The sequence below is a fragment of the Panulirus ornatus genome, chromosome 42 (genome assembly GCF_036320965.1).
Source record: "Panulirus ornatus isolate Po-2019 chromosome 42, ASM3632096v1, whole genome shotgun sequence".
Taxonomy (NCBI): domain Eukaryota; kingdom Metazoa; phylum Arthropoda; class Malacostraca; order Decapoda; family Palinuridae; genus Panulirus; species Panulirus ornatus.
The window spans coordinates 1,164,462-1,184,853 of NC_092265.1; the positions used below are offsets into that span (position 1 = coordinate 1,164,462).

The following is a 20,392-nucleotide window of genomic DNA, read 5'->3' on the forward strand; positions in this document are numbered from 1 at the left end:
GCCTTCCTGCTATCCTTGGTGCATGTAAATGATTGCCTGATGGATTTAATACCTGCCTAAAAATGTTTACAGATAATGTCAGGGTCCTGGACAAACTCTAAAAGTTGGTTAGACAAATGAGATAGAGTCTAAGTGAACACAAGATAATGAGGAAGAGGCAGAGTGAAAGAGTCCTTAGTATGATTATTATCCAGTGGGAAATTAATAACAGGAATCTGTGTGTGAAAGGAGTCAAAGAGTCAACAATGTGCTGAAACTATTGCCAGAGAACTGGGAAAGAGGCAAACTGTCTGCTGGCGAATCTTAGAATTGCATTAAGTATATGCATAAGGATATATGAAGTGAGCTATTCACAAAATGTCTGACCAAAACTGAATTATGCCACACAAGTCTGGTCACTGTACCAAAAGAAGCACAAAGATTTGTCTGAGAGAGTATAGAGAAGAGCAACTAAGATGATACCTGAATTAAGAGGACTGGCTTACAATGAGAGGCTGAGGCTTAAAAGCTGCATACCATAAGGATAAGGAGAGAATTGGGGTGGGATCTAATAAGTCTTCAAGTTTTGAAAAAAATCAGCTTTACAATATTGAATGTGAATAGTTCTTAAAAAAAATACAGCACCAAAGTAACAAAAGACCATTTGACAAGAAGCTGGACAAAGAAATAGTCAGAAAGTATTGGTTTTGTGTAAAGTTGGTGGACAGTTGGAATAAACTAACCAAGGAGACTGTGAATGCCAGCAGTTTACAAAGGTTCAAGAAGCTACTTGGTGGCACAGAAAGCTCAGAAGATGGAGGCATACAAGTGTACAACTCTTTTCCTGTGTTGTACAAAAATGTAATTACATATAGGCAATTACATATACACAGACCCTAAAGTAAGCATAAGTCCAAATAAGCATTAGATAATGAGGATGTGATAGAGTAAAATAGGCCTCAGTATAATTATTACTCAGTTGGAAATGAATAATAAGAATCTGTGTGTGACAGACCTAGAGGTCAACATTTGATACACAATGAAAAGCAGAGGGTTACAAAGCTGCTTACCATATAGATAAGGAGTGTGTGTGTGGAGGGTGGGGGATGATAACAGCCTTCAAGTTTCTAAATCACTTACACAATGCTAACAGTCAACACTTCTTCCAGAGATGCAGCACCAAAGTAACTAGAGGCCATGACTAGCCAAGCAACAAGATAATTAGAAAGGATGTCAAGAAGTATTGATTTAAAGGTGGTGGATGGTTGGAATGAAATGACTAAGGAGATGTGAACACCATTAGTTTACAAAGGTTTAAGAGGCTACTTGACAGCAGAGAAAGTTCAGGAAATGGAGCCCTATGAGTGCACAACTCTCTTCCCTTATGGTACAAATACATAAATACATGCACACAAACACACACATTTTGATATTAGAAATGGACTAGTTAGTTGTGACTAGATCCACAAGACGAAAGCAAGAGGGAGAGATAAAGGTTTTAGGTGACCAATTCAAGAATTACTAACTTAAAAGCCTCAGGTTCAATGAAAAGAAAAAACTGTATATGGGACTGTCTACACCCAAGCCTCAATGAATGGGGTTAAAAGATATCTGGAGATTACTAATTCGTCGCCAGATGCCCTTTTGATAAGAAAAGAAAGGAGAAAAATTGGTGGTTAAAAACAATACATAAGGGGATGACCAGTTATGGTTACATTTAACTTGGAATAAATTGTCTGGGAGGTACTTAGGAAAGCTAAGAAAAAGACAAGGTGGAATTCAGTGGAGTATTCATCAAATTAGATAGATCAAAGGAAGAGAGGGAGAAAATCAAAGAATACAGTATAAAGGCAAGAACTGAAGATACCAAATGAGGAAAAAGGTTCAAGCAGTCCCACTGACACTGCAGAGAGGTCAGGAGTATTGGGAGGTGATAATGTCAGACAAAAGTATGTTGATGGATTAGTAGGTATTGGTAAAGAGCTGGAATGCAAGGATCATATAAAGGAAAGCACATTGTTGGAGTTCCAAAAACAAAGCTAACTAAAGAGATAAGATCTCCCCTGCTCTGTCTAGAAGGACTTATGACAGTACGAAGGGAAAGAGAAGGCAAAGGAGGAGTAGATTGGCTCTCTTAATAAGAGATTGCCATAAGTTCCAGATAATTCTGGAAAATGGGCCATTCAGACAGTACATAATGGAAAGTAATTGCAGCAAAGAAGTGCATAAAGATTTTGCTATTATATAAACCTCCAAAGAATGTTAACTATCCAGAACTTGCATGCAATGATAGCAATGAAATTACAATCAAAGTTGTATATAAAGAAGTAAAATATGCACTTCTCAGAGATGGGAAAGTACTGATAATGGGGAATTTAAACTATAAAAAAGAAAACCATAAAAAAGAAAACCAGAGGAATTTGGATTCTCATGGAGACAGGGGCTCTCAGAGAAAAGGTTGTAGAGTTTATATAGGAGAATCTTGTATGCCAACATGTCAATAAGCTGACCAGGAAGTGGGAAACTAGTATACGATGTTTACTAGATCACATCTTCTGACATACTAACATGGATATTGATAATTTTATATGTGATACACCAGTTGGAATAAGTGATCATGTAACGCTCAAGTTTAGCTATGTATTAAATAAAGATAGACAAGTTCTAAAGAGAAGATATACTCATGGAAACTACACAAACCTCCAAACAATTTCTTTGGTGGCAATGATTGAGAAATAAAGTTGAATAGCCAGGAGCTAGAGGATTCCGGTGAAACATTTTGTAAAATTTACAATGAAAGAGTGGGAATATTGGTACTTCTAGCCTCAGATACACAGGAAATGTTAAGAAAGAGAGAGGAATGGTTTAACCCTTTCTCTGAGTACAGTGTTTGGATTTGAAGTTCAATTCTTTAAAAGAGTCAGTTTTCCCTTAGTAAATTGAATTTGCTGATTAGGGACTTTTTAGTACTTTTGCAATAAGAAAAAGCCTCAAAGCTAACATATCTGACATTGATATTCCATGGAAACAATTTGTATAGTGAAAATGATGACCATTTTGGAAATAATATATTGTGAAATATAGAAAAAATCCTCAAAAAATGGCACAGAGAGCCCAACTGTTCTAATAAGAAACTGAAAATAATTCAGGGGCATAAAGTATTATGTAAAACACAACATGAAAATAATTTGATGCAAGAATAAAAAGTTGTCATGAGTGATAACTGAATAATATGTAAAAATCACATCTTTAAAACAAATTTAAAAGAATGCTGTTGTATGAGTAGTCCAACTGCATCAATGAGAGGCAAAAATATTCCAAAAGTGTCGTTATTACCTTCAATCATGTATGAAAAGTTTTATTGCCTTAAACAATGTACAAAAGCGACAGTGATAATGATTTTCCTGAAAGACAAAAATTGAAAGTATATGTGTATTAGACAAATACAATTGTTCAATCAAACTTTTATTTTACAAAAAAAAAATAAGTGGACTATTATACATCCAAATCAACTGATATTGGTCCTTTGTAAAAATAGTTCCAAAACCACATATCTAAGTAAAAAAAAAAAGATGAGTCCCTCAAATAAAACTCAAGGGTAGGCCTATGTACTTAGCACATGTTTCTGTGCTATAAATGCCTTTATATCAGCAACAGAAACATCAATCCACTTGTGATATCTTGACCAAGTTTGTAGCATCTCTAAGTTCTGAATTATGCTCTCAACATACTTATCTGTTTTTATGGGGACAATCAAGAAAATAGGAGGAAAAAGTTTTTCAAAAAGTTCGTATGGGGATAAGGTTCTTATCTTTGTCACGGTGTTTATCAGTATAATCAGTGTTACTCTTCAAGTGGGTGCTCTTTTCCCACATCATTTACTTTAAAGCATACACTTGATTTTACCTATTTGTATGAGAAAAGGGTTTTACACTTGTGGGGCCCTGTCTCTTGGAAATCAGGAAAACTTAAATCTTACAAGTTGCCAGCATTCATATTCTCTTTGCTTAAACCATTCTTACCATCCACTACCCTTCCATTAAACCAGTATTTCTTTACATCCTTCTTAACCATCTTCTTTTGATCACTGACTCTGGTAACTCGGGTACCACACTTTGTAAAGAAGTGTTGATGGTCAATATCATTTAGATGATTTAGGAACTTAATGCTGTTATCAGGCCATCCTTCTGCTTTCCTCTAAGGTGGATAGTTGTGCAGCCTTCAACCTTTCATTGTATCGAAACTCTCTTGATTCTCGTACCATCTTGGTTGCTTTTCTCCAGACCTTCTCAAACATAATCCAGTTTTGATGTAGTACAAGTTATGAATAGCTTACCAAACATTTCCGTATCAGTATAATGGAATGCAGTCTTAATTTTTGCCACCAGTCAGTTTACCTCATTTAGAATTCTCCTGATTTGAAACTAGGGAGAGAGATTAGGTACAATATCAACTCTTAGGTCTTGTTCATACACTTCTTGCAGCTTATTTCATGCCAAGCACCGTAGTATTCATTCTTGGGCCTTCTTTCATTATATTCTATTCTAATTACCTTGGACATATTAGGATTGGATCTCATTAACCATTTTTTCGATCAAATTTGGAGTGTGTTTAGTTGGTGAAATCATTTACATTCCTTTTTTCTCTTAAGACCTAGACATCATCTGCATACATGTTTAGGTTCTTATAAATAGATTTTTTATTTATTTATTATACTTTGTCGCTGTCTCCCGCGTTTGCGAGGTAGCGCAAGGAAACAGACGAAAGAAATGGCCCAACCCCCCCCCATACACATGTATATACATACGTCCACACACGCAAATATACACACCTACACAACTTTCCATGGTTTACCCCAGATGCTTCACATGCCTTGATTCAATCCACTGACAGCACGTCAACCCCGGTACACCACATCGCTCCAATTCACTCTATTCCTTGCCCTCCTTTCACCCTCCTGCATGTTCAGGCCCCGATCACACAATATCTCACCAACCGCTCAACAACACAGTCACCCCCTTTTTTAATAAATTCTACTGCAGTACCATCCAAACCCGCCGCCTTGCTGGCTATCATCTTCCGCAAAAATTTCACTACCTCCACTCTGTCTACGAAACCATTCTCCCTGACCCTCTTACTTCACACACCACCTCGACCAAAACACCCAATATGTGCCACTCACTATCATCAAACAAATTCAACAAACCTTCAGAGTACTCACTCCATCTCCCTCTCACTTCACCACTATATATATTTCTTTTATACTATTCGCCATTTCCTGCATTAGCGAGGTAGCGTTAAGAACAGAGGACTGGGCCTTTGAGGGAATATCCTCACCTGGCCCCCTTCTCTGTTCCTTCTTTTGGGGAAAAAAAAATGAGAGAGGAGGATTTCCAGCCCCCTGCTCCCTTCCCTTTTAGTCGCCTTCTACGACACGCAGGGAATATGTGGGAAGTATTCTTTCTCCCCTATCCCCAGGGATAATATACATATATATATATGTGTGTGTGAAGAATGTGTGGAAGTCGGGAACATTATCTCAGAAAGCAAAAATGGGTGTTTGAAGGAATAGTGGTTCCAACAATGTTGTATGGTTGCGAGGCGTGGGCTATGGATAGAGTTGTGCGCAGGAGGGTGGATGTGCTGGAAATGAGATGTTTGAGGACAATGTGTGGTGTGAGGTGGTTTGATCGAGTAAGTAACGTAAGGGTAAGAGAGATGTGTGGAAATAAAAAGAGCGTGGTAGAGAGAGCAGAAGAGGGTGTTTTGAAATGGTTCGGGCACATGGAGAGAATGAGTGAGGAAAGATTGACCAAGAGGATATATGTGTCGGAGGTGGAGGGAATGAGGAGAAGAGGGAGACCAAATTGGAGGTGGAAAGATGGAGTGAAAAAGATTTTGTGTGATCGGGGCCTGAACATGCAGGAGGGTGAAAGGAGGGCAAGGAATAGAGTGAATTGGAGCGATGTGGTATACCAGGGTTGACGTGCTGTCAGTGGATTGAATCAAGGCATGTGAAGCGTCTGGGGTAAACCATGGAAAGCTGTGTAGGTATGTATATTTGCGTGTGTGGACGTATGTATATACATGTGTATGGGGGTGGGTTGGGCCATTTCTTTCGTCTGTTTCCTTGCGCTACCTCGCAAACGCGGGAGACAGCGACAAAGCAAAAAAAAAAAAAAAATATATATATATATATATATATATATATATATATATATATATATATATATTCTTTTTTTTTTTTTTTTTGGATTGAATCGGGGCATGTGAAGCGTCTGGGGTGGGCCATGGAGGGCTGTGTGGGCTGTGTGGGTATGTATATTTGCGTGTGTGGACGTATGTATATACATGTGTATGGGGGTGGGTTGGGCCATTTCTTTCGTCTGTTTCCTTGCGCTTCCTCGCAAACGCGGGACAGCAAAAAAAAAAAATATATATATATATATATATATATATATATATATATATATATATATATATATATATAGATATATATATATATATATATATATATATTATCCCTGGGGATAGGGGATTAAGAATACTTCCCACGTATTCCCTGCGTGTCGTAGAAGGCGACTAAAAGGGGAGGGAGCGGGGGGCTGGAAATCCTCCCCTCTCGTTTTTTTTTTAATTTTCCAAAAGAAGGAACAGAGGGGGCCAGGTGAGGATATTCCAAAAAAGGCCCAGTCCTCTGTTCTTAACGCTACCTCGCTAATGCGGGAAATGGCGAATAGTTTGAAAAAAAAAAAAAATATGTATGTATATATTTTTTTTTTCTTTTTGCTTTGTCGCTGTCTCCCGCGTTTGCAAGGTAGCGCAAGGAAACAGACGAAAGAAATGGCCCAACCCACCCCCATACACATGCCTTGATTTAATCCACTGACAGCACGTCAACCCCGGTATACCACATCGCTCCAATTCACTCTATTCTTTGCCCTCCTTTCACCCTCCTGCATGATCAGGCCCCGATCACACAAAATCTTTTTCACTCCATCTTTCCACCTCCAATTTGGTCTCCCTCTTCTCGTTCCCTCCACCTCTGACACATATATCCTCTTGGTCAATCTTTCCCCACTCATTCTCTCCATGTGCCCAAACCATTTCAAAACACCCTCTTCTGCTCTCTCAACCACGCTCTTTTTATTTCCACACATCTCTCTTACCCTTACGTTACTTACTCGATCAAACCACCTCACACCACACATTGTCCTCAAACATATCATTTCCAGCACATCCATCCTCCTGCACACAACTCTATCCATAGTCCACGCCTCGCAACCATACAACATTGTTGGAACCACTATTCCTTCAAACATACCCATTTTTGCTTTCTGAGATAATGTTCTCGACTTCCACACATTTTTCAAGGCTCCCAGAATTTTCGCCCCCTCCCCCACCCTATGATCCACTTCCGCTTCCATGGTTCCATCCGCTGCCAGATCCACTCCCAGATATCTAAAACACTTCACTTCCTCCAGTTTTTCTCCATTCAAACTCACCTCCCAATTGAATTGACCCTCAACCCTACTGTACCTAATAACCTTGCTCTTATTCACATTTACTCTTAACTTTCTTCTTTCACACACTTTACCAAACTCAGTCACCAGCTTCTGCAGTTTCTCACATGAATCAGCCACCAGCGCTGTATCATCAGCGAACAACAACTGACTCACTTCCCAAGCTCTCTCATCCCCAACAGACTTCATACTTGCCCCTCTTTCCAAAACTCTTGCATTCACCTCCCTAACAACCCCATCCATAAACAAATTAAACAACCATGGAGACATCACACACCCCTGCCGCAAACCTACATTCACTGAGAACCAATCACTTTCCTCTCTTCCTACACGTACACATGCCTTACATCCTCGATAAAAACTTTTCACTGCTTCTAACAACTTGCCTCCCACACCATATATTCTTAATACCTTCCACAGAGCATCTCTATCAACTCTATCATATGCCTTCTCCAGATCCATAAATGCTACATACAAATCCATTTGCTTTTCTAAGTATTTCTCACATACATTCTTCAAAGCAAACACCTGATCCACACATCCTCTACCACTTCTGAAACCACACTGCTCTTCCCCAATCTGATGCTCTGTACATGCCTTCACCCTCTCAATCAATACCCTCCCATATAATTTGCCAGGAATACTCAACAAACTTATACCTCTGTAATTTGAGCACTCACTCTTATCCCCTTTGCCTTTGTACAAAGGCACTCTGCACGCATTCTGCCAATCCTCAGGCACCTCACCATGAGTCATACATACATTAAATAACCTTACCAACCAGTCAACAATACAGTCACAAAAATTTATTTGTGTTTTTAGGCAAAAAGTGCTACCAAAAGTATCCTGAATCTGATGGTGTACTGTGTAAGACCATAAAGGAAATGGTAAACCTTCATATCCCAATGAAAATACATCCTCATGTATCTAATGGAGAGTGGTATGGGAGTTGTGTCTTCACCTCATTTTCTCAGATCTTTTTTCTAGCAACTATTCACCTCCAGGGGACTACCTCTTACACTATACTCTTTGCATATATTTCATTAGGTCACTAGAATGAGCTTTACATTCAGACAGATAAGTCACTGTAAAATGAGAGGCCAAAGTACAGAAGAATCTACTGGGAGAGGAATGTGGTAGTGGTAGTCTAATGATGAAAAATGTCCTTCATATTTTGGCAGATTTTATCCTAAGAGAGTTTATACAAGCTTGAGAAAAGTATAAGAGTTTTAGCTAAGGTCATCCCTATTTCAAACATATACTCTCAAGACATAATATAGCTGACAGTCAGTCCATTAAACAGAATCCCAAAAGAAAATATGGCTTACTGCAATTTGTACTAATGAATATCTGAAGCATTCAACACTCAAAAACAATATTAGAATGAATATTAGCATGATTAATAAAATCTTGATTTCAAGTATAGTGTAAAATGTATTAATGACTTCTTTTTGCTCTGCAAACAAACCAAGTACTACAATTATTTTGTAGATTGCTCAATAATATACCATTATAGTTTCAACCTAGATCGTATTTTTTTGGCTGACCTAGGCCATCCAGGGCCAAAGTATGTGTCTGATCGCAGTACCTCAGATGAACTGGATGATGATATTGATGATGAGGTACAGGAGATGGATCTTGAGGCTCTCTCTATCAACTAGTGTCCTGCCAGCCTACACCCCTACCCATCTACAGCTACACATGGCAGACCATGCTGACTCAGAGCCTTTTCCATGGTCATATCCCAGATTATGTCATTCTCAAGTAAGAGGGTGACATGAGTATGAGAGTGACCCAAGAGCAGAGAAGGCTCCCCCTTGGTGGGGAGAGGGCCAGTCAAGCCATCAGAGGAAATGACTTATGACTCAAGATTTTTGACACTGACGGTTCATTTAAGTAGTGTTGAGCTCCCACAGCAGAAAGACCACTGCAGCAGTAATTCCTTTCATTATGCTATTGTATCACTCATAGTGTTTGGTTCTAGTATGCAGTGCATTTAGTAGGATTTTGTAAATTATGATTCCTGTATGGTAGCACAATATACAGTATTTATGTTGTGTACTGCTATGAGCATCTCCATCTGTTGGCTTGGCAGCCCCTGCCCACTAAGGCTGGAGAATGTCAGTGTAGTTTATATTTAGCCACCCTACTCTCCAACCTTTTTTCCCCTGTTATGATTCTGTTCCAAATAATACTCTCACAGGACATTTTGTTCATATGTTAATCAGAGCCTTTATGTTTCCTGCTTCAGGTTTCCGGTCTCCTATGGATTATATCTGAGACTGTCTTCTTCTCAAAGAACTCTTTCTCAATCACTGAACATCCTAGATGACTCTTCCAAAAGTTCCAATCTATTATCTTACATAACTTACAATTAGTCCACTCTCTCTTGATACACTCTGATCTGTAATTATGTCAGAGAGCCAGAATGTTTGGAACCTGGATATGCCAGACTTAATTTTTCTAAATTTATGGGTGTATGTAAAAAAAATAATTTGAAATTTAACTCCTTATGCCAGACTATTACACCAGTATGACGGTGTTCTATTCTTATGCTATTTTCTTGTACTCGTCATATGCAAAGTGTCACAATATTTATAAACTGAGCAGAAACAATGAAGATAGTGCTTGAAATAAAAAATATTGATAAACTTTCCTTGATTTCCAATGTTTCTGAAATGCTGATGTTCAGATTTGTTATACTGTGTCAGCACTTTCCTTCTTGAAGTTAGCATTCTGCCAGGCATTTTTAAAAGTCTAATAATTATACTATCAAAGTCATTACATTTATATCCATAAACTCTATTATATATAGTCATAATACTTGTATTGCATTCATCTTTCTCCTCCACTGAAAGTCAGCCCTATTAGGTGTGTCTAATTCATAATGACTGGAAAATCCAGTAAAGTTTTCTTTACTGTTGTGCAATGTATTTTTTCTTTTTCACTTCATTAGATTTATTTCAATTTTATCTATGCTTGATTTTTTTCTATCTTCATAATATTTCATAGCCATTTTTCTTGAAGTTCTCTTTATATTAATATGTATTTCTAAATTCTTGTTCATTTATTATATATATATTTTTTTTATTTTGCTTTGTCGCTGTATATGTGTATATATATATATATATATATATATATATATATATATATATATATATATATATATATATATATATATATGAAGGCAAGAAAATAAGTCATCAGAACTTTATAGAATAAAATGCTAGAAAACTACCACTGTAAAGTTCTTCACCACACAAGATGTACAACTGGAATTACATTATTTTGTCAACTCTTGATTCATACTGTTATGGTTTGACAAATTATGATGTAGTTGCTTACATCCCAGTTACCTCTGCAGAAGCCCATACCTAGCTTACAAATGTGACTTGATCATGAAAATTGCAGTTAAAGTTCTCTTCCACCACATTATGGTATATACATTGCCTGCCAGCAATACCCTTTTTTCTGATTATTGAATGGATTTTTATCATAGTAAGACTCATCCTCAAGTCATTGATTATTTTTTTAATAAGCAAAATATTTCACCATAGTGATCTGAAGTTTGCATTAGTGAGGATATTTATGTAACATTTTCATCTTGTGAAGTTTTAAGAATTGATGCTTATAAGACCTACCAGTTGATTCTTATTTTGCCAAACAAGCTTACAAGCTAAACAGAAAATGTATTGTCAGAATGTTTGTTTAAGATACACTGGAGTAATGTCCTGAATAAATGGAAGCAAAGTCAGACACCCCACACATGCATGATCACTAAAACTAAATATCCAAAGTGGTAATATTGGTGATCGTTGCTGTGTGTGATTGTTGCCTTATAACTTGTAGCCACTGGCTGGTTGGTTATCCTGCGGTGGCCCTCACACCCAACCTTTGCGCCCTCAGTCTGCAGTCGGTAGTGTTGTGCCACTTGTACCACCTCTTGTGAACCAATTTTTCCTTAGTTATCATCTATCACTAGTGTTAGACTGGTTATATGCATTTGCATGCACTCAAGTATCTGTTGAAGAAAATCTACAATTTTCATGCTAGAGTTGGCCCTATTGTGAGCATGTACCGCTAAGGTAAAGGGTGTGGGGCAGTGCCGAGGCAGCCGCGGTCTAGTGTAATCCTCAAGTTTAGAGACATGAGCTGGGGATTAGCGCTTGTGTCCTTAAAATGGGTGTCACATTGACCTGACCTGACCTGACTTGACAGATCACCATCATGTGCGTAACTCTGTCAAGACTGCCTCCCTGTCCTCCTCACTCTCCTGGCACGCAGGTGAGTTGCTGGACTGTAGGAGGAGTCTTCCTTCCTGCACACCTTCCCATCAACAGGCTGTATCACCCACAGCTCACTAGCCTCAGAAATGCACCCTTTCTTGTCCTCATGTCACTTGTGTGTAGCCCCAAAAGTAGGAAGCAGCCCTCATTGACATGCTGCTCATTATTTTCTCCAACAGTAGTCCCACTAAAGTGCACAGTAAAGTGTACCATTCCTGTTCTTATCATACTCTTTATATACTAGTCGTAAACTAGACCCTACATGCGGTAGTTTATATATGAGTCTCTTGTCCTGTAAAATAATTTAACATAGCATGTAATCAGCAATATTCAAAGTAACAACTCTTTTAAGTATTATTATATGAAAGACAAGCATAATCTTATTTTCAATGTCTGTTAAGCCCAGTGCACAATCTTACAAAATATACTGATGATATTCCCACTTTAACTTTGTCCTTTAACTACTGTGTTTTTGCTGTGGCCTTATTACTTACAGTGAAAAAAGCCTTCATCTGAGCCTAAATAATATACTGAGAGCTCACTGTAAAATCCAGATGGATTCTTTGTTTATCAAATGTCTTGGTATGCCAATGGGCATTATCAGCCTTCTGTGTGGCCTTCCTGCTCTGCTGTATGTTTATTCCTGCTGTGCTCTATGGGCAGGATACAGCCTTAATTGTTTGCGTGCTGAGCATCAGTGGGCTCTCCACTGAAGCTGACCTTTTAGGCTCTTTGTTGTGTTCAGCAGTGCACGGGTATCATACTGGCATCCTGGATGTTGTGCCACCCAACCACCTGATGCTCTTGGTACATCTGGCAGTCTTGTTATGCTGCAGATGTTAGCTACTCTCTCTGATCTGTGATGTACTGTATGTCTTTGGACTTTTCAATGTAGAATAGGCATCAGCATATAATCATGGTGAAACATTTCAGAATGTAGAGATGTACCTGCTACCTGCTACCCACTGCCGGCTAGTGAGGCTGTACTGGATGTTAAGTGTTTATTTCGCATGCAGCCAGATGCTAATGTACTGCAACTGGAAGTCACATCCTAACTCTGCTTGGAGGCACTGGATGGACTTGTAGTTTAGGATACTGTTTATCTAGGTAACAAAGAAAATGTGAAAATTTTGATGAAACAGATATCAATATGTTGCTTAAGGTTTTTTAGTATAAGTTTTCATTATACCATTAAGAAAATGCATTTTCTTTGTGCCTTTAAACATGCATTATGCAAAGTGAAATGGTTAGCAATTACCAGAAACAAAGCTCAATTCAGTCTCACAGAGTAGTCTGATCAGACTGAGATGTGTGTGAATGTACCCCAGGAAATGTAAATTCATCTTTAGACGAGAATGGTAGGTGCCTCTGTTGTCTTACGAGGCCAGACAAACTCTCTGTCTGAGAAATACATAAAGGCACTTGTGTATTTATTTTCCCAGTTTGACAGCTTTGGATGATACATTGTAACTTTGCATTTTGCATGCTAGAACTAGAAGCTCAAATATACTGAAAAGTAGTTAAAATTTGTATGAAGCGTCTGTACATTGTGTATTGTCAGTGATAGGATCTTGATGATTTTCTAAGGCCTAGCATGTAGGAATGCAATCTGAGTGAATATGATATATATTATATATTAAACTAATTATTGTACATCACTTTAAGAAATAATGTATTATCTTAATTGAAAATTAAATGATTATCAGTGAAATGAGTTACTATAGGAATTGAAAACTGTAATATACTGTTATAGTTGAAATGCATTTTTACTGTTCTCCAAAGTTAGAAACAACATGACCAAGCAGAAAAAAGTAAATATTAATGGGCACTTCTTTTATACCTTTCATGGTGTTTCCCTACTCACATGAATGTCTCTGCCTGTTTCAGCCAATAGGAACAACAATGTTTTGGACCGTGAGTATCAATGTTCCTCTGTCAACATCTTCTGCGAATCCTATTAGTAATCTTACTAATGAGTCGTGTTTAACCCTTCTGATTAGGAAGAATGGCTGTGATATTTTGGTCACCAATAGGTATCTTAAAGCCAAAAACACTGTTTGATTAGAAAGGCCAAGATTATAAGAAATGTAGAAAAGCCAATATAATATTTGTATACATAACAAGTAGATGGCAGAACAATGTGTTTATGACTTGACGAACCACACACTTTAGGACTAGTGGTCACTTGTTCCACTCAGTTAGCAACATAAATTATGAAACTTATGTAGGACCAGTGGATTTTCCTTATTTTACAGACATGACAGTAAATGCACACTCCTTCCACACAAACAATAAAATGTAATGCAGAACAAGAGTTAAGTGTTGAGTCTACATATATTTTCTAAGTTACTGTAAAGTTTTATCCTGTTTTAAAAGTGTGTAAAACTTGGTGCTGCCTTTATAGAGCCATGGAACCCTCAAGAAAGTTTCAACTCTGACATCTGCTTGATACATGTAAAGTGATTATTCATTTCTCTAATAATTCACCACCTAAATCAAAATCCTTCTTTTTTCCTAAATGTTTGCAGAGCATGAGCATTGCATGTTTCCCTCAGATTTTATAAAGGTGTTTTCATATGAATTTAATTGGTTTGTAGAAATGCCTTCATTTCGTATGTGTGTGAAATCAAACTAATCTAACTGCTTAATTATTGAAAATAAATGAGTTATATTTCTTGAATGTCTTTCATCTATCTTAGCAATACTTTTGCACATAATTTTCCCCTTCATTTTGATTCCTTGAAAATTCAATTACTAGATATATATTGCTGTAGGAAATATTCATAGGTATCTCCCAGTCATACCTTAATTGCTTCTTAATTACAGCACGCAAACAAGAGATTATCAAGGCAACCGAACAGCTCATTGACTATATAAATGGTGGAGACTTTGAGGGATATACGTGAGTATGGAATAATAGGTACCTTTGCTTTAGTATCTCACTTCATTACTGATGATATGAGGTTTGCTGTAATGAAATCAGAAGCATAGGAAAACAAGTCACATATTATCATTTAACATCAAAGATAAAGCTTTTCAGTGTGTTTCTCTAATTCTCTGAGTGGTTAAAATTTACATTCTGATATTGTTATATTATACAGTGCTCATGTAATCTTTGTAGTCATGCAGATTGTGTACATATAATGAACACTTATTTTTTACTATAATGTATCTTAGAAATCATGTAGATTGACCCTACATAATCAGTCTCATTTTCACAATAGTAAAGTAAATGTTAATAATACTTTTATAGCATTAGTATGTGTTCACTCCTTTTCTCTTTCACAGTAAGCTTTATCAGGGATCTGTCAGTGGTTTTGATGTACACGCAGGTAATTGTTAAGTAAACCTACCTGCTGCCACCAAAATCACCAGGTGGTCAGCTTTGTTGATTGCCTCATTTTTTTTTCAGCAAAATATGTGACACTCACCTCACCTCCTTCGAGCCAGAGGCGTTAGGCAATTTAGTGGAGGGCCTGGAGTTCCACAAATTTTACTTTGATAATGGTAACTTTGATGGCTTTTTATGGCTTTGTTTACAGCTTACAGTGAAGTTTCATGGGTTTTTAGTTTAACCATATGGTTAGCATACCTGTACCTCATTTCATTTTAACAGTGTGCTTTTTATACTATGCATGCAAGTCAAATTGGCCAGTGTAAGTGTAGTGTCTTATATTTAGTGCTGTGTCCTGAATGTTGTTTGAAATCAGTTAGAAAATGCATTCAAACATCATTGAAGAACCATGACTTGGCTTTTATGACAGACTTGCTTCATCTAAAATCATGTCAGTTTTTGATAAAACATTTTTTTGAAAATATATAAAAATTTTATATTTATAGAGATATAACACTTGGCTTGATATATAGATATTTTTCATACCTGATCTCTGTTTCCTGCATCATCAAGGTAGTGCTAGGAACAGACAAGAAGTGGGAGAAAACAATTTGGAAGTTCAAGGATGGTTTAAAAAGAGATATACAGCAGTATACGTATATAAGTAGGAGAGATGGCCAGAGAGCATTATTGGATTATGTGTTAATTGATAGGCACGCAAAAGAGAGACTTTTGGATGTTAATGTGCTGAAAGGTGCAACTGGAGGGATGTCTGATCGTTATCTTGTGGAGGCAAAGGTGAAGATTTGTAGAGATTTTCAGAAAAGAAGAGAGAATGTTGGGGTGAAGAGAATGGTGAGAGTAAGTGAGCCTTGGAAGGAGACTTGTGTGAGGAAGTTACCAGGAGAGACTGAGCACAGAATGGAAAAAGGTGAGAGCAAAGGACGTAAGGGGAGTGGTGGAGGAATAGGATGTATTTAGGGAAGCAGTTATGGCTTGTGCAAAAGATGCTTGTGGCATGAGAAGCGTAGGAGGTGGCCAGATTAGAAAGGGTAGTGAATGGTGGAATGAAGAGGTAAGATTATTAGTGAAAGAGAAGAGAGAGGCATTTGGACAATTTTTGCAGGGAAATAATGCAAATGACTGGGAGATGTATAAAAGAAAGAGGCAGGTCAAGGGAAGGGTGCAAGAGGTGAAATAGAGGGCAAATGAGAGATGGGGCGAGAGTATCATTAAATTTTAGGGAGGATAAAAAGATGATTTGGAAGGAGGTAAATAAAGTGCGTAAGACAAGGGAACAAATGGGAACATCAGTGAAGGGGGCTAATGGGGAGGTGATAACAAGTAGTGGTGATGTGAGAAGGAGATGGAGTGAGTATTTTGAAGGTTTGTTGAATGTGTTTGATGATAGAGTGGCAGATATAGGGTATTTTGGTCGAGGTGGTGTGCAAAGTGAGAGGGTTAGGGAGAATGATTTGGTAAACAGAGAAGAGGTAGTAAAAGCTTTATGGAAGATGAAACCTGGCAAGGCAGTGGGTTTGGATGGTATTGCAGTGGAATTTATAAAAAAAAAGGGGGTGACTGTACTGTTAACTGGTTGGTAAGGTTATTTAATGTATGTATGACTCATGGTGAAGTGCCTGAGGATTGGCAGAATGCTTGCATAGTGCCATTGTACAAAGTCAAAGGGGACAAAGGGGAGTGCTCAAATTACAGAGGTATAAGTTTGTTGAGTATTCCTGAGAAATTAGATGGGAGGATATTGATTGAGAGGGTGAAGGCATGTACAGAGCATCAGATTGGGGAAAAGCAGTGTGGTTTCAGAAGTGGGAGAGGATGTGTGGATCAGGTGTTTGCTTTGAAGAATGTATGTGAGAAATACTTAGAAAAGCAAATAGATCTGTATGTAGCATTTATGGATCTGGAGAAGGCATATGATAGAGTTGATAGAGATGCTCTGTAGAAGGTGTTATGAATATATGGTGTGGGAGGCAAGTTGTTAGAAGCAGTGAAAAGTTTTTATCGAGGATGTAAGGCATGTGTACGTGTAGGAAGAGAGGAAAGTGATTGGTTCTCAGTGAATGTAGGTTTGCGGCAGGGGTGCATGATGTCTCCATGGTTGTTTAATTTCATTATGGATGGGGTTGTTAGGGAGGTGAATGCAAGAGTTTTTGAAAAAGGGGCAAGTATGCAGTCTGTTGTGAAAGAGAGAGCTTGGGAAGTGAGTCAGTTGTTGTTCATTGATGATACTGCGCTGGTGGCTGATTTGGGTGAGAAAATGCAGAAGCTGGTGACTGGGTTTGGTAAAGTGTGTGAAAGAAGAAAGCTGAGAGTAAATGTGAATAAGAGTAAGGTTATTAGGTACAGTAGGGTTGAGGGACAAGTCAATTGGGAGGTAAGTTTAAATGGAAAAAACTAAAGGAAGTGAAGTTTCTTAGATATCTGGGAGTGGATTTGGCAGCGGATGGAACCATGGAAGTGGAAGTGAATCATAGGGTGGGGGAGGGGGCGAAAGTTCTGGGAGCGTTGAAAAATGTGTGGAAGTTGAGAACGTTATCTCGGAAAGCAAAAATGGGTATGTTTGAAGGAATAGTGGTTCCAACAATGTTATATGGTTGTGAGGCGTGGGCTATAGATAGAGAGAGTTGTGCAGAGGAGGGTGGATATACTAGAAATGAGATGTTTGAGGACAATATGTGGTGTGAGGTGGTTTGATCAAGTAAGTAATGAAAGGGTAAGAGAGATGTGTGGTAATAAAAAGTGTGTGGTTGAGAAGAGGGTGTTTTGAAATAGTTTGGTCACATGGAGAGAATGAGTGAGGAAAGATTGACCAAGAGGATATATGTGTCAGAGGTGGAGGGAACGAGGAGAAGTGGGAGACCAAATTGGAGGCGGAAAGATGGAGTGAAAAAGATTTTGAGTGATCGGGGCCTGAACATGCAGGAGGGTGAAAGGCGTGCAAGGAATAGAGTGAATTGGAACGATGTGGTATACCGGGGTTGACGTGCTGTCAGTGGATTGAACCAGAGCATGTGAAGTGTCTGGGGTAAACCATGGAAAGTTGTGTGGGGCCTGGATGTGGAAAGGGAGCTGTAGTTTCGGTGCATTATTACATGACAGCTAGAGACTGAGTGTGAACGAATGGGGCCTTTGTTGTCTTTTCCTAGCACTACCTCGCACACATGAGGGGGGAGGGGGTTGTTATTCCATGTGTGGTGGGGTGGCGATGGGAATAAATAAAGGCAGACAGTATGAATTATGTACATGTGTATATATGTATATGTCTGTGTTTGTATATATATGTGTACATTGAGATGTATAGGTATGTATATTTGCATGTGTGGATGTGTATGTATATACATGTGTATGTGGGTGGGTTGGGCCATTCTTTTGTCTGTTTCCTTGCACTACCTCGCTTACGCGGGAGACAGCGACAAAGCAAAATAAATAAATAAATAAAAATATATATATATATATATATATATATATATATATATATATATATATATATATATATATATATCATAGGGTGGGGGAGGGGGCGAAAATCCTGGGAGCCTTGAAGAATGTGTAGAAGTCGAGAACATTATCTCGGAAAGCAAAAATGGGTATGTTTGAAGGAATAGTGGTTCCAACAATGTTGTATGGTTGCGAGGCGTGGGCTATGGATAGAGTTGTGCGCAGGAGGATGGATGTGCTGGAAATGAGATGTTTGAGGACAATGTGTGGTGTGAGGTGGTTTGATCGAGTAAGTAACGTAAGGGTAAGAGAGATGTGTGGAAATAAAAAGAGCATGGCTGAGAGAGCAGAAGAGGGTGTTTTGAAATGGTTTGGGCACATGGAGAGAATGAGTGAGGAAAGATTCACCAAGTGGATATATGTGTCGGAGGTGGAGGGAACGAGAAGTGGGAGACCAAATTGGAGGTGGAAAGATGGAGTGAAAAAGATTTTGTGTGATCGGGGCCTGAACATGCAGGAGGGTGAAAGGAGGGCAAGGAATAGAGTGAATTGGATCGATGTGGTATACTGGGGTTGACGTGCTGTCAGTGGATTGAATCAGGGCATGTGAAGCGTCTGGGGTAAACCATGGAAAGCTGTGTAGGTATGTATATTTGCGTGTGTGGACGTATGTATATACATGTGTATGGATGTGGGTTGGGCCATTTCTTTCGTCTGTTTCCTTGCGCTACCTCGCAAACGCGGGAGACAGCGACAAAGCAAAAAAAAAAATATATATATATATACATATTGGAAAGGATCACAGTTTTGCAATTGATTAAGATATTCCTATGAGTCCATGAGAAAATGAAACACGATATCGTGTTTCATTTTCCCCGTGGACTCATAGGAATATATATATATATATATATATATATATATATATATATATATATATATATATATATATATATATATATTTTTTTTTTTTTCATACTATTCGCTATTTCCCGCGATAGCGAGGTAGCGTTAAGAACAGAGGACTGGGCCTTTGAGGGAATATATATATATATATATATATATATATATATATATATATATATATATATATATATATATATATATATATATATATATTTTTTTTTTTTTTCTTTTTTTTGTTTTGTCGCTGTCTCCCGCGTTTGCGAGGTAGCGCAAGGAAACAGACGAAAGAAATGGCCCAACCCACCCCCATACACATGTATATACATACACGTCCACACACGCAAATATACATACCTACACAGCTTTCCATGGTTTACCCCAGACGCTTCACATGCCCTGATTCAATCCACTGACAGCACGTCAACCCCAGTATACCACATCGATCCAATTGACTCTATTCCTTGCCCTCCTTTCACCCTCCTGCATGTTCAGGCCCCAATCACACAAAATCTTTTTCACTCCATCTTTCCACCTCCAATTTGGTCTCCCAAATTGAAACAGGGCATGTGAAGCGTCTAGGGTAAACCATGGAAAGTTCTGTTGGGCCTGGATTTGGAAAGGGAGCTGTGGTTTCGGGCATTATTACATGACAGCTAGAGACTGAGTGTGAACGAATGGGGCCTTTGTTGTCTTTTCCTAGCGTTACCTCGCACACATGAGGGGGGAGGGGGATGTTATTCCATGTGTGGCGGGGTGGCGATGGGAATAAATAAAGGCAGACAGTATGAATTATGTACATGTGTATATATGTATATGTCTGTGTGTGTATATATGTGTGTACATTGAGATGTATGGGTATGTATATCTGCGTGTGTGGACGTGTATGTATATACATGTGTATGGGGGTG

General features: G+C 38.3%; 1 protein-coding gene across 19 annotated transcripts in view; it reads left to right on the forward strand.

Annotated features, from left to right (window-relative positions):
• CaMKII (Calcium/calmodulin-dependent protein kinase II) overlaps window positions 1-20,392 on the forward strand; it is a 391,068-nt gene that overhangs the window by 332,378 nt on the left and 38,298 nt on the right. For 13 of the 19 annotated variants that reach the window (XM_071686261.1, XM_071686262.1, XM_071686272.1 and 10 more), the window contains 4 exons: window positions 11,721-11,786; window positions 13,676-13,702; window positions 14,615-14,690; window positions 15,201-15,295. In XM_071686261.1, coding sequence (XP_071542362.1) covers window positions 11,721-11,786; window positions 13,676-13,702; window positions 14,615-14,690; window positions 15,201-15,295 — 264 coding nt within the window. The remainder of the gene's footprint in view (window positions 1-11,720; window positions 11,787-13,675; window positions 13,703-14,614; window positions 14,691-15,200; window positions 15,296-20,392) is intronic. The other 6 variants (XM_071686271.1, XM_071686274.1, XM_071686275.1 and 3 more) reach the window with 3 other exon arrangements.